The sequence below is a fragment of the Carettochelys insculpta genome, chromosome 6 (assembly GCF_033958435.1).
Source record: "Carettochelys insculpta isolate YL-2023 chromosome 6, ASM3395843v1, whole genome shotgun sequence".
NCBI lineage: Eukaryota > Metazoa > Chordata > Testudines > Carettochelyidae > Carettochelys > Carettochelys insculpta.
In genome coordinates, this window is record NC_134142.1 from 54,657,133 (window position 1) to 54,671,696 (window position 14,564).

A 14,564-nucleotide genomic window follows, 5' to 3' on the forward strand; every position below is an offset into this window, starting at 1 on the left:
AGGAAAAAAAAAGAAAGATGATACTTATCTAGAAAACTGTCACTTCAAACTACAGGAAGTTTTAGAAATATTATGTTATCAAACTTAAAAAGAAAATACAAAAAACAAAAAATATCAAAAAGAAGCAGAAGCTCTGCTGTGTTAACCAGAAACTGCCCGAGCACCTGAATACCCAAAATTATTCCTACTAATTATTTATATTAAAGTAATTTGTAAAGTGTGCTACTTGTTTTACTGACATTCAGGAAGACACTGGCTCCCCAAAGAATGTACATGATACATAAAAAGTGGTGGAGAAGAGGGGAAGGGTTAAAATTCACAAAGGTTGGGTCTACACTAGCACTCCCCTTTCAAAAGGGGGATACTAATGAGACACTTTGGGATATGCTAATGAGGCACTGCAATGAATATGCAGCACCTCTTTAGTATAATAGTGTTTGCAGCACTTCGAAAGTGCCACTTTCACTTGTGCGTGGCTCATCTACACAGGGTCCTTTTCTAAAGGACCCTGAACACTTTGAAATCCCCTTATTCCTATAACCAAGAGCAAGTTTGAAGGCAATGGATAAGATCTGGAAAAGCAAAGCGATTAGCTTAGGAATGAAGCTGAGCACCTTGAAAACGTGTGTATTCAGCAGCATGTTGTACGGATGAGAGACATGGGTGACAATGAAGAATTCCAAGAGAAGGATATTGGTGTTTGAAAGGAATTGTTACAGAAAGATCATGAGAATAGGATGGATGCAGAAGGTCACCAACGAGGAATTATACAGGAAGATACAGCCAAAAGAGAACCTGCTGCAGAAGGTTATACAACAGAAGTTACAGCCATCTTTTGGCATATCTGCAGAAGTGTGGATTTCGAAGTGTGCAGGATCCTTTCGAAAAAGGCCCCATGTAGACAAGCTGCATGCACTTGAAAGTGGCACTTTCGAAGTGCTGCAGCTGCCATCATATTAATGAGGCACTGCATATTCATTGCAGAGCTTCATTAGTATATCCCGAAGTGTCTCACTGGCATCCGCCTTTTGAAAGGGGGGTGCTAGTGTAGACCCAGCCCAAGTGATTATTAGTTCCAATTATTTTCCACCTTTGACTATTCATGTTACCATTGCCTATATTCTATTTTTACTGCATCTGCTGTTATCTTTTATCTTGACTTTAACCCTTGCCTACCTCTCAAATATTTTGTTTTACCATTATCACCACGTAATAAGAATCCATATGACTTGTTGACCCACTATTTCCTAATTGGTTCCTGTGCTGATGGAGCAGGCAAGGAAGGGGAATAAGAAAGAACTTTCCTTTGCCCTACAAGCTGCCCCTATGTCTCACTGCTGGTGTGTCTTTCCTGGTGGATGGGCTTTTTAAAGGATTTCCTCTCTGGAGATATAAGAAATGGTGCTGAGTTTAAATAAATCTCTGATACCCTCTGTGTAGCTTTTCAAACAAATTTCAGCCTAACTCTTGTTTGCTAAGAAACTCAGATTCTCACAATGACAAAAGCAGCCAGGGAAACTTTTCAGTTACCCCCATACAACACTCCATACTTCTACAGGCATTCTGAGAGAACTAAACATTTATATGTCTGTAACACATTTCATCCAGAAGGATCCCAAAGTGCTCAATCTGCCTAGGTAAGGAACCATTCACCAACACTTAAATGCTGCCATACTCAGTGTTGAACTCAGCAGCTGTTCAGTAGCACCCAGCTATGATTCACAAAAGGTTGTAACAGAAAATGAAAATTCCTGTTGCCATCTAAATCACAAGAGAAATTGGCTTAGATACTTGGGTTATCATCCCTATTCTTTTTGATCTTTAATCACCACGGATGGGCCAGGATCTTGGCTTTCTGGTTCAGCTGAAAGACAACACCTCCAGCAGTACTGTCATGTGCTCACACTGTCCAGAGGTATAGAATTCAGCACTGAATCACAGGGAACAGTGTGTGAAGAGCCACTACATAATTCATGTAGTATCTGTCTAATAAAGGTACTGACCAAACCTGTCACTACTTAAATGATACAATCTGATAACAGACAGAAGAAGCTATAGAATTCCAGGAAACTGGTGGCACACCACATTCTTAAATACTCTTGTACCATTATCCCCTTTTTATAATTCAGTATTTCCCGGGCTTTTTTTCTGGCAGAATGCAACAGAATGGAGTTCTAGCACCTTTTTTCTGTTAGAACACCACAAAAATTTTCACCACCGGTTCTGCTGCAGCGCAACATTGGGGCAGAAGCCCCTGCTGGTCCCACAGCAGCTTGGGGTCTGGGACAGGAGGCCCTGTTGATCCTGCAGCAGCACAAGGACTGGGACAGGAAACGCCCCCACACTCCAGTCCCACCACAGAGTGGGGATTGAGACAGGAGGCCCCACTGGTCCCACAGCAGCCCAGGGACTAGGGCATTACAACTGAACACCCTAACCCCTATAAGGCATCATCAGACTTGTGTTCTGGCACCTTTCTTCTAGACAAAAAAGCACTGAGTATTTCTGATGTTATCTTGCCTTCAGATCAAATGGAATAACATCTTTATTTATTGAAATTAAAAAAAAACCCACTGAGTTGGAAGTTACACAAGAATATTATTGACAAGTACCTGCCGTCCAATTTCTAAAACAATTCAAAATCTTAGAAATTAGATGTCACTTAAGAGCCAGTAACATTTTCACAAGCTGAGGAGCCTAATTTCTGGTTTTACTTTGGGATTAACACATTTTGAAAGAACAAGATAAATAAATTTTTGAGGACATTAAGCAATGTATTTCATAACACTGGTGAATTGGTTCTTAACTTGTTTTCCTCTATTTGAAGCTAAGCTATTGCATAAGTAGAACAAGGTGTTCCACAGAGATTTTTTTTAACCAGGTATTAAGGGCCCACCCCCCGCTTCACATTGTATCAGTTTCATTTTAATGTAATGCCTATTAAGTACTTGCCAATTATCAGACATCCCCAATAGCAATTATAAGTAGCATTATAATTCCATTTAATAGAAGCAAGAAAAAAAGATAAAATTTAATGCTAGTATATATTAATACTGATCTGCTCACTGTCTTTTAAGTTAGAGATTCACAGAGCAAAATTATAGGGAACAAGATCAAAGGAGAAAACTAAAAGCTCCAAGTGATATGACTGGATAAGAAGCAGAAGGATGTAGTGTGGGATAAGACGGCTATGACAAAAAGAACAATTACTGTGTAGTCTTCTTTTGTTGTATGCCCCTCTTTCCCATTTTATCTAGCAACAGCAATTGCGGATTGCTGAAGTCACAAGAAGTGAGATAAAGGACACAGGCTCATTTTACAGTGAAAAAGTCAAAAGATGGAAAATGGAGGATATGCATTGATCAGGTAGTCAATCCACAAATTGTAACTGAGATGTCAAGACTCGTATAGAAGAAAACTCTTAAGGAATGACCTAGTGCTTCTAGGTAATAAGCAGTGTTCCTGGTAAGCTGAGTGCTTGGCTCACCACCCAGGAGATACCAAATGCTGCCCAACTGATTAATAGAGCACTGACAGTCAGTAAAAGCGTTTCATATGCACTTGCCTCAGTATACATGACAAAACTTATACAGCACATGGACAGAAAAACTTAGTGGGAACATTGGTGATAAGTCTTTAACCTTACAGGATAACTATTTAATCCACTGAGCGGCTGTGACTTTCTACTGTCCTTTTAATTTTAACAATACATTATTATTTGTAAAAGTATGAGTGCAAGGTCTGTAAAACTTTAGCATTCACTTCATATATGACCAATGATTTTGCTAGAAATGTGAAAAATTATGCTTAAGTTTAATAGTTTGTTAAGTTGGACACTAGTACCAATTTTATTTGTATTTTTTCTTATAATCATTTCTGACTTTTATGCTTCATTACATATACTAACTTAAATAATTTTATTTGTAGTTAATAAGCTTTTTTATTGTTTAATCTAACAGATAATCTGTTGTATGTTATTTCCTTAAAGGAATAGCAAACATAATATAGCTAGGCTATCTGGGTAAATTCAGGCCATGCATTTCTGGGTGAGCTTGGACCACCCTAAAATATAAACAAAGCTGGTGAAAACCAGGGTGTAAATGGAAGGCTGCTGCTACACCAGCACATCTGGGAGTGGCCTCATGCTGGTGGCTGCTTGTGAGTAGTCAAACCTGGAAGCTACAACAAGGCATTACAAATCACCCCAAGTTCCTTGGCAGGGCTGTGTCACCCCTTGGCTGGACTGTACAACTATGAGTGCAACTCTGTAAAATTTTAGAGCTCACTTCATCTGGAAGAAGTGTGCCACAGGATTGCTAGTAGTACGGTGCTTATTAAGGCAGGCCTCAGTCACTCACAAAGTGCGTGCAGAGAGGTTCCCAGGACTTCAGAACTAGGCATAAGGCCTAACTTTCTAGGATCTTGATGCTGAGACAGCAGTTTCAGAGGTGAGAAGAGACCAGAGACCCTGAACTTAAAGGGAAGCTCTCTGATTGAAAAGATTAGTGTAATCAAATATGAATATGTACATCACTGGCCAGGGCACAATGAAATTCTACAGGGAGTTACTTAGAAAAAAGTATATCTCCCTTTCAGAGGTTCTACACTTACAGGCATTTAGAATCAGACCCTGTGTTCAGGTATCTTAGAGTTCTCACTTGAAAACTTCCCAGGCATGTGCTATTGAAGTCTCAGACTTGAATCTGTGGTGGGGTCTACAATTAAAGTTTACCTCAACATGGCTGGAGTATTCAATGATGTGAAAAATCTATGCCCTGGAACATCATAGGTATGCCAACCTAGCCCCTAGCGGAACACTTATCTTGACTGAGCTTCTGGTGCAAGAGGTGGTAGTGATCCTACACCAACAGCAAAACCACTTTTTTCAATTGTAGGCTGCATCTACACTGTAAGGTTATGCTGGCATAGTCTGGTGCTATGTCTAAACCACTATAGTTTGCATTATATAGACAGGATCTCAGCCAGTGCCGCTGCCACCAATAAATCCTGTTGTACAATTTTTTTTTCCTCTTTCTTTTTTAGAGCCCTTAGGATCATCCTGCCATCTCATGTAATTTTCACATAGGCATGAGTTTGTGGCAGATTGCTGAAAGCGCTTACCCGCATTTCTGCTTTTTCTCCAACATGTAGGAGCTGGAAGTGAAAGATGTTTGAGAAAAGAAAAATGAGAGCTGTGATAAAGTCATTTCAGCTTTCCAGGTTAAAGAAGAATGAGCAGAAAATCAGTGGACTGGTGCTTACAGACCAGCTTTGACTAACATACCTTTTATTTACTGCTTCTAGTAGGTGAAGGATGTGATGTTTCTAATTGTTGCTACTCAGTATGGTGGGAGAAAAAATATGTAAGATACACAACAGATGTTAACTTAAAAGGCATTTGAAATGAGGAGAAAACCTAATATTTGGAAAATTAAACTCTTTTAACTGAAATGTATTGTTATTTACATAGCAGTAGTACCAAGAAGATCCTACAGAACCCATTATGCTAGCCATTTTATAAATACAAAGTAACAGACAACCCTTGCCCTCAAGAATTTACAATTTAAAGAAATAATGTACACAAAGGATGACAGGGAACACAAAGGTACAAATAAGTAATGTGGTTTGATAAAAAGTAACCTAGATTTCAGTCTAGTACCATGTTCATTATACAATGCTGCCTCTGCATATTCATAAGTTTTTAAATATTTTGATAAATGTTTTGAAAGCGGTTATCAGGGAAGTAATTTGGACAGTGGGAATCATCCTTCATTTTTTTCAGTTAGGTAACAATGCCCAGTGCATACTCGTTATTTCTAGCACTGAGAACAGTGATAAAAAGAGGCTAAATTCCTAGAGCGATGTTGTTTGTATGTATAAAAACATATAAATCCTCATCCATTCATTTCTCCACGACACCCTTCCTTCAGACCCACTTCTTTCCTACACAATTTATGTATTGTATTCTGTATCAAATATATAGACTTTTTCATGTGAAGTTTTAGAAAAAAAACATTATTTATACAGAAGAAATTTATCTCACATATTTATGATATTATACAGGCTGAAATTCTCCAGTCCAGCACTCTCTCCTCTGGCAACATGTGTAATCCAGCATGATTTTAGTTAGCTGACCAGTTCTCAGGGGTCTGGCCAAGTTTCCCATGGTCCAAAAAAGTTTGTTTATAGCCATCAATCCTCACTCTCAGTGTTCTGTGTTCTCCTTTAGCTCTAATTTACTCCTTGATGTCTTCTAAGAGCCAAGTAAGCAGTGGGTGAGTTGGTAATGCTGCTAGACAATACTGACCTCCTGTGGTCTGGCAAATTCTCTCATTCGGCACAATAACCTGAATAGATTATAATTTTTCTGTTTAATTTAGAACATCCAACAACAGAAAACAACTGTGAAAGTCCTCTAAAATCTAATTAAATCTGTGATTTATAATGTCTGGAAAAAAAGAGCTCTGTACTGAATAATTTTGTTTGCACGGTTACACACAGACTGTTTTTCATGGAAAGACTGAAACTGAATAATTCCAATCTATGCACTGTTTGTTCTTATTAAGTAAGCAGTAGGTTGCTATTCATTCATGCCTATCTTTGGTCACTGATTGAAATGAAGAAAACCCTTTTGAATAAGGCAATGTTTTTGTTTGGCTGGCTGTTCTACTTGGCTAAAATGGAACATTATTAGATGCTATGGCACATGAAAGTGACCCAAGGCTGCAGTGCTGGGACACCTGCGTAGAAGGGGAATACACAATAAAAGGAGAGAGAAAAGCCTGCCTCTTTAATGCACACACCTTGCAGCATGAAGCCACAGTGTCCTGGCTTGCCCACAAAAAACAAATACTAACTCTTTCTCAAGGTTGGTTCAAAAGGATTTGTTAGTGCCAGACCCAGGAAGGCTGGATGTCTCCTGGTTTCCTTGCCTCCACAAATTAGAAAGGGAAGAAGTAGAACTCTCTAATTTTCTCCAGGCCTTCAAGTCTTCTGGCTCTACCTGTCCCTGGTCAGAGGAGAGAACGCTCAATTTTCCCTAAGAAAGCCTAAGCATAATGTTGCAAAAAAAGCAAACATGATTCTAGGATGCATTAACAGGTGTGTTGTGAACAAAACGCGAGAAGTCATTCTCCCGCTCTACTCTGCGCTGGTTAGGCCTCAGCTGGAGTATTGTGTCCAGTTCTGGGCACCGCAGTTCAGGAAGGATGTGGAGAAATTGGAGAGGGTCCAGAGGAGAGCAACGAGAATGATCAAAGGTCTAGAGAACATGACCTATGAAGAAAGGCTGAAAGAATTGGGCTTGTTTAGTTTGGAAAAGAGAAGATTGAGGGGGGACATGATAGCAGTTTTCAGGTATCTAAAAGGGTGTCATAAGGCAGAGGGAGGGAACTTGTTCTTCTTTGCCTCTGAGGATAGAACAAGAGGCAATGGACTTAAACTGCAGCAGGGGAGGTTCAGGTTGCACATTAGGAAAAAGTTCCTAACTGTCAGGGTGATCAAACACTGGAACGAATTGCCAAGGGAAGTGGTAGAATCTCCATCACTGGAGATATTTAAGAAGAAGTTAGATAGATGGCTTTCAGGGATGGTCTAGAAAGTGCTTGGTCCTGCCATGAGGGCAGGGGGCTGGACTCTATGGCCTCTCGAGGTCCCTTCCAGTCCTACTCTTCTATGATTCTATGATTATTTCTTCTTCCACACAAACCTTGATGGGCTGAGGTGAGACTCTTCTACTTCTAACCTCCCTCTATTTTTCCTTTGATAAAATGTGTTAACTATTTCCCTTTCATAGTGTGGGGTATCACCAGTAATGGACCTAACACACTAATAAAACTATTGAAGAAGTGGTAGGAAACCAGTTACAGCAACATTTAAATTCCACTGATATTTTTAAGATCCTTTAAATACATCTTCATGCCAAGTCATGGCACAGAACTGCCTTCAGTTGTAGTGTTGGACAATCACCACGATAACTTGCAACCCTGAAAAAACCTGATGCTTTTTAGTATTTCTTCTGTTTTTGACACTGCAAAGCATGAGGCATCGACAGGAGTTTTTGAAGTAGTTCTAAATTGGTCTTTCTAACAAATCCCACACGTCTCTATTGAGGAGCTAATCCTTTGCCCCAAAAGCTCTCTCATTAGGAGGCCTGCAAGACTCATGACAGTCATTGCTCTTATTTAAATGTTCTTTGAGACAATCATGAGATGTAATGGGCTATTATATCATCAGTATGCTGATAACATAGAGTTTTATATGCATTTTTCACCGTGCCTAGACAGCCCTGTCTTTGAGTAAGCTCAATACATGGAGAAAGTAGGAGAGTGGATGAAGAATGGCTGGGTCAAACTGTACCCAGTAAAGACTTAAAAAAGACAAGGAGAAAAAGAGATGAGTTTCTCAGAACTGGCAATGACCACCAGTTTTTTGTCAATTAAAGGCACAAACTTCCCTTAAACAAAATAGTGGCTATCCCCAAAGCCAAGATACACTCATCACAGACCCTGGCCAACTGCTAGATACTGCTTCCTCCTGTGGTCAGCTAACACAAAAAACTTGACCCTTCTTTCCATGACAGTTCTTGTGGTCCTGAAGGAGGAATGGAAACGATATTTGGGAAACTGTTGCACCTGGTGCATCACCAGCTGATCCATTCCCTAAGTGAAGAGAGCATATTACACTGGGTTCTCTGGAAACTACACTGGATTCTCATTTACTAGTGGTTCTAATTAGAGACAATGCTACTGATCTACAAAACCCTTAAAGGACTGGAAATGCATTGTCATAAGGACCCGTTACCTTAAGGAGATGCCATGGCAACTTCAATTCTCTGACATAAATGTGACTGACGCATACATTCTCAGAAGAAAGAGTGCACATTTTCCATAGGAAAGAGTAAGAGTCTAAAGGCTTGCCTGTATACGGAAATTCTACAAAATCCCCATTATGTGTTAGCTATTTTGGCTAATTTCCAAGTGTAGATAGGCCATAATTCACTCTATTCAGATCATGCTGTAAGTTCATACCTTTTCACTAATACCTCCCCCAGAAAGGATTGGAACAGATGACAAAATCTGACATTATGCTCCCAAAAAGAAGATACAGGAAGTGCAACATTCAAAAGTAATACAGTTGAATTAAAACAAAAAAGCAGTCCAGTAGGACTTTAAAGACTAACAGAATAATTTATTAGGTGATGAGCTTTCATGGGACAGACCCACTTCTTTAGATCATAGCCATACCAGAACAGACTCAATATTTAAGGCACAGAGAACCAAAAATAGTAATCAAGGTCGCGTCTACACTAGCCCCAAACTTCGAAATTGCCAGGCAAATGGCCATTTCGAAGTTTACTAATGAAGCGCCGAAATACATATTCAGCGCTTCATTAGCATGCGGGCAGCCGCGGCACTTCGAAATTGACGCGTCTCGCTGCCGCACGGCTCGTCCCAACAGGGCTCCTTTTCAAAAGGACCCCACCTACTTCGAAGTCCCCTTATTCCCATGAAATACATATTCAGCGCTTCATTAGTAAACTTCGAAATGGCCATTTGCATTGCAATTTCAAAGTCTGGGGCTAGTGTAGACACGGCCCAAGGTTGACAAATCAGAAAAATTATTATCAAGGTAAGCAAATCAGAGTGCAGAGGGGCAGTAGGTGGATGGGGGAGTCAAGAATTGGATAAAGTAAAGTCTGTAAAGAGCCCCTATAATGAGCTAGAAAATTGTCATCCCGGTTCAAACCACGTGTTACTGTGTCGAATTTTAATATAAAAGAGAGTTCAGCAGCCTCTCTTTCCAAATGGCTGTGAAAATTTCTTTTCAGTAAAACACAGACTTTCAGGTCATTAACAGAATGGCCCACTCTGCTAAAGTGCTGGCTGACAGGTTTGTGAATCAGGAGTGTTTTTACATCTATTTTATGCCCATTAATTCTTTGTCTAAGAGAGTCTGAAATCTGTCCAATATACAAAGCATGTGGGCACTGTTGGCACATGATGGCATACATGATGATAGCTGAGGAACATGAGAATGTGCTTGTGATTCTGTGAGTAACCTGGTTAGATCCAGTGATGGTATCTCCAGAATAGAGTTGGCAACGGGCCTTATTGCAAGGAAAAGTACCAGGACTGGTATTCCTGTGGTATAGACTGTGTTTGTTGGTGAGAATCCTCATAAGATTGGGAGGTTGTCTGTAGGAGAGAACAGGCCTGTCACCTAGGGCCTTCTGGAGTGTGGCATCCTGAATAAGAATAGGTTGTAGGTCTGTCCCACGAAAGCTCACATAATAAATTATTTTGTTAGTCTTTAAAGTGCTACTGGACTGCTTTTTTGTTTTGACAGTATATAGACTAGCACGGCTATCTCTAGGTTGAATTAAGACACTGAGATCAAAGGTTGGTACAGCAAAGGCCAGGGACTCTAGGGGAACAGCACACTCAATTCTCAGAGAAATGTAACACACTATTCATTAGAGTTCCCTTTCAATAAATGAAGCAGAAACATGATGGGCTTTGAGTAGAAATGTGTGTAACCCTCCTAATTCAAGCAGAGGTTTCACCGAAACTGAAGGATGGCAGTATAATAGGGGTAAAGGAAGATTTCTGAGTAGAGTTCAGAGGATTCCTTGAATATCTGTATTAACCATGAACTCAACTTTAAAAACATTTCTTCTGATCCAGGTATCTGTTCCCAATAGAAATCAGAATGCTTATGGTAAGTTAGTGGCAATTATCTGGAGTTTATCTACCTGTATAATGTGCACTATGTAGTAATGCGGTGAGCATTCATTATTTAATGTCTGTAAAGGTCATTCAAGAAAAAATAGAACAGGAGTATAAATTCTTATTAGTGAATCATAAGAAATCATTGTGGAAATTGTTATATTGTAAGAAAGAATCTGGATGTCACGAACAACCATACATACTTGCTTATGTTAAAGTTTGGCCTTATGCATTCAGATGAAAAATAAGCAGCAAAAGCTAATTCACTCCATAGTCATAAAAATATCACTTACAATAAGCACAGAGACTAGAAAAACAGAATAATTCACCTTTATAAAACTACATAGGCAGAATTATTTTAAATTGAGTATTGTTCAATTTTTTGCAGGAGGATTGGCTGTTCTTAGAGAATTCTTTAACTTGTTACTTTGGGGAATTAAGACAAAGTTAATGATGACTATAACTTTCTGTTAAGCATTTTCCTTCTCAACTGTGCACAGCCATTTATGATCTAGAACATAACAGCTTAATCAAACCTTATTACATCAGTTTCACTTGAACCCCATTGAAAAACACTAGGAAAATTCTGATATTGTTGAAAGACTTAGAAAAAACTTTTAACAAATGGATTTTTTAAAAGGAGAAAGAAGAAAATGGATCTTACAGATACCTTTTTAAGTTCTTCTAATTTCTTTTGCCATACAGTGTGAGCGACAGGAATGCATTTGCTGTCAGTTACGTAACAGTTTGCCATAAGAATGTGGTGGAGTTCAATGTTGTGGCTCATAGCTTTAAGAATTTTCTCAACATGGCTGAGGGAGACTGTAGCTTCAGTTTGTACGCCACCACTTGCAAGCTGCATGGTACAAGGTACTAATGCAATCTGTCCAGAACAGTATAGTACTTCTCCAACCTAGAACAGAATAAGAAAAAAACAAGTTTAATTTTTTTTTCTTTTTCTAAGCATTCTCTTTGAGCATTGGCTGTTCTCTGCTATCATAGAATTACCTCTGACTTGGCCACAATGGAGCAAGTATGCCAAGCTAAAGATAATTTGCACTGTAGTAAGCTTTAATTTAAGAGCTAACACATGGATGGTCAAATGTGCATACTCTTCAAAAGAATCAGCTGCAAACTGGGGAGGTAAGTCTAGAAGTATGCAAATCTGACCTTTCACACTGTCAAACTATTTAGCTGAAATTACTGAAGGGATTTGGGTCAAGTTCCAAACAAGTTTGTTTCAAGTCTGACAACTCAGGTATACTTCTGCAATTCCTGGACAAGATTTTTCATTATTTTCAGGCAATCATATCCAGGTAAACACTCCATACAGCGTGTTAGTATAACAGCTCTGTTTGACTTTAAATGTTGTTATTGTTTCTACAACATGCCAATCCCCAAACATGCTGAACCATGTTTGCTTTTTCTTAAAGCTTAAACAGGTAGAGTTGTGGGCTACTGTATTTTATGTGTGGTTTTTTTAACACAGGTATCTATAATGAATCTGATTTGCTTCAGCTTACATTTTTTATTTTATTTTTCATTTTTTAGAGCGATAAGAAAAATAAAAAGGCAACTGTTCTTAATACTCTTGATGCCCTTAGTGTAAGTTAAGAATCATTAAAAATAATACCAACAAACTCATGATAATCCAACCTCAAGGAACAAGACATTGATGACTATAAATAAGCTGAAGAAGAATGTTACTGGGATCTAGACAGGTGGTTTCACCTTCCAGAATTCTAATTAGAATGCTTGGTTGTTTAGTGAGTTAATCAGTTGCCAGATATGCTGCTCATACAACACATCAGACCAACATATGTCCTTTTGGGGGCATACATTGGGCTTCTTTTCTCAAGCTTACCAGGCAGCGCTTCCAAGACCTACTTGTGCAACCACAGCTAACAGAAGCATTGGTTCCAACTGTTCAGGCATCCTTAGGACTTACGAATTTCATGTAAATATCAGGATCCTTCACCTTATTATATTCAATTTCTCTACGTATTCTGTACAGTTTCTGAACAGTGAATGCTACTTCACATCAAAATACAACTAAGTACAGAATTTGAATATACACTGGGTATAAGCAGCTTTGAGAAGCCAGCAGAGAAAACATATTGTTGTAAGTTGGGGAAAAGCTCTGCTTTGCTATGTAAAATGGCTTGTGCAAGAATTCCTTATGAGAAATTTTGTAGAACTTTTTGTATAAACTGTATAAATTCCTCTGAATTATGGCTAAGTAATAAAGAAATCTGTGTCCTGGAAGACATGGCAATCAAGCCATGTGACAGACCCATATGCAACTCCAAATCTGTCCTCATAACTGTCTGTGTCTCACAAAAGACTCACACATGTAACTATTGGAAGAGTGTCTTACACAATTTGGCATACAAATTCTATGATTAGCAGCTGAAGAGGGGGAGGAGGCACAGAGGAAGCATAATAGATTAGCTGACACCCATCAAACTATCTGTTTAAAATCGTATAAGATGTCTAAAATATTGTTTTGATAATGCTATATATAACCCTGAATTTTGAAAAAAAGAAACACAAGCAATATTTTGGTTAAAAAAGAACAAATGGTCTTGTTTTTTTTAAACCCTTCTATTTTAAAATATGTGCCACTGAACAAGGGAGTCCAGCCAGCTATCAAGTGGCATATTGACAAGATAGGAAGCAAATCCAGGAAGATATGATTCAGAGGGGCGTAGGCTTATTTTTGAAAAATAGGCCTTTGTTCTCACGTCCGCTAAATTAAATCTTCGGATAAGACAGAGCCTCCCCAACTCCCACCTCCAGGGCAGGTAATCTGTAATCTTCTATAGGGAAATCTGCCCAGCACTACTTCCCCTTCTTCCCCTGTTAGGCCCCTGGCTTTACATGCATCACCCATGTTAATTACTAGATAGACAGAAGAGCTGTTCAACCAGTTCATTTCCTCTATTCTTGAACAGATTGTTTGAGACATAATATGAATACTAATTAATGATAAAATATCTGTCAGTGTTTTTAAATATGCATTAAGACAGCACTTTCTTAAAATCTCCTGGATAGTTCTAATACAATTAGCCCTGCTGGTCATAAGCAGGAGCAAAACAAAACTCTGAGAGATTTGAACAAAACTGGCAACCCTTTTGGCTCAAATTCAGCGGGAATGGTAAGAGATAACTCCCCCGCACCCAAGCTTTTTTACCCCTCTGTTCTTAAAGCACTTGTTTGCATCTTAAGACATAATTAATAGAAAAACTGTACCCCCAAGATGTCACTGTGTTATATAAAGGTGAGTGTCAGTGAGGGAGAAGGAGGGAAAGGAATCAAAACAAGGTCATAGAGTTTCAGCAACTATGTTGCAGAGGGACACAGCTTAAGTTAAAAGGAAAGGGGAGAGGGAGGGTGAAATCCCTCTTCTCTTTCCCAATGATTTGCTCAGGGCATGTAACCGTCACTAAACAAATAACTAACAAGGGCACAGTAGCAAAGTGTTTCAGCAGGTTGCAGAGAATTGTCTGCACTGTGGTTTAAATATTATGGATATAGGCGATAGTAAAGTAAAAACCCATTTAAAGCTGGGAAGCCTCCATACTATCTCATATACAGTACTGAAATCATAAAACTGAAGATGTCACAATGTAGGGTGGCAATTCTTGTGTTGTGAAAATACTGAGCAAACTCTACTGAACCTTTACAACAATTTCTTTGGAACCTCTATAACAACCACAGAAAACTTAACAGACTACAGTTTCACAGAATATCAAGTCCAGAGGACCAATATTACCAGTGGAGAGAGGACTGCAGTTTAATTGCTACACATTTAAACACCAACATAATGCCTCCATT

The 14,564-nt window shown here is 39.0% G+C and overlaps 1 protein-coding gene across 4 annotated transcripts in view; it reads right to left on the reverse strand.

Moving 5' to 3' along the window:
- The window catches only part of DPH6 (diphthamine biosynthesis 6), a 379,645-nt gene that overhangs the window by 98,304 nt on the left and 266,777 nt on the right, over positions 1 to 14,564 (reverse strand). For all 4 annotated transcript variants that reach the window (XR_012645934.1, XM_074996924.1, XM_074996925.1 and 1 more), the window contains exon 13: positions 11,398 to 11,640. Coding sequence is in view for 3 of the 4 variants with exons in the window: in XM_074996924.1 (XP_074853025.1) it covers positions 11,398 to 11,640 (243 nt within the window). In the remaining variant the exon portion in view is untranslated. The remainder of the gene's footprint in view (positions 1 to 11,397; positions 11,641 to 14,564) is intronic.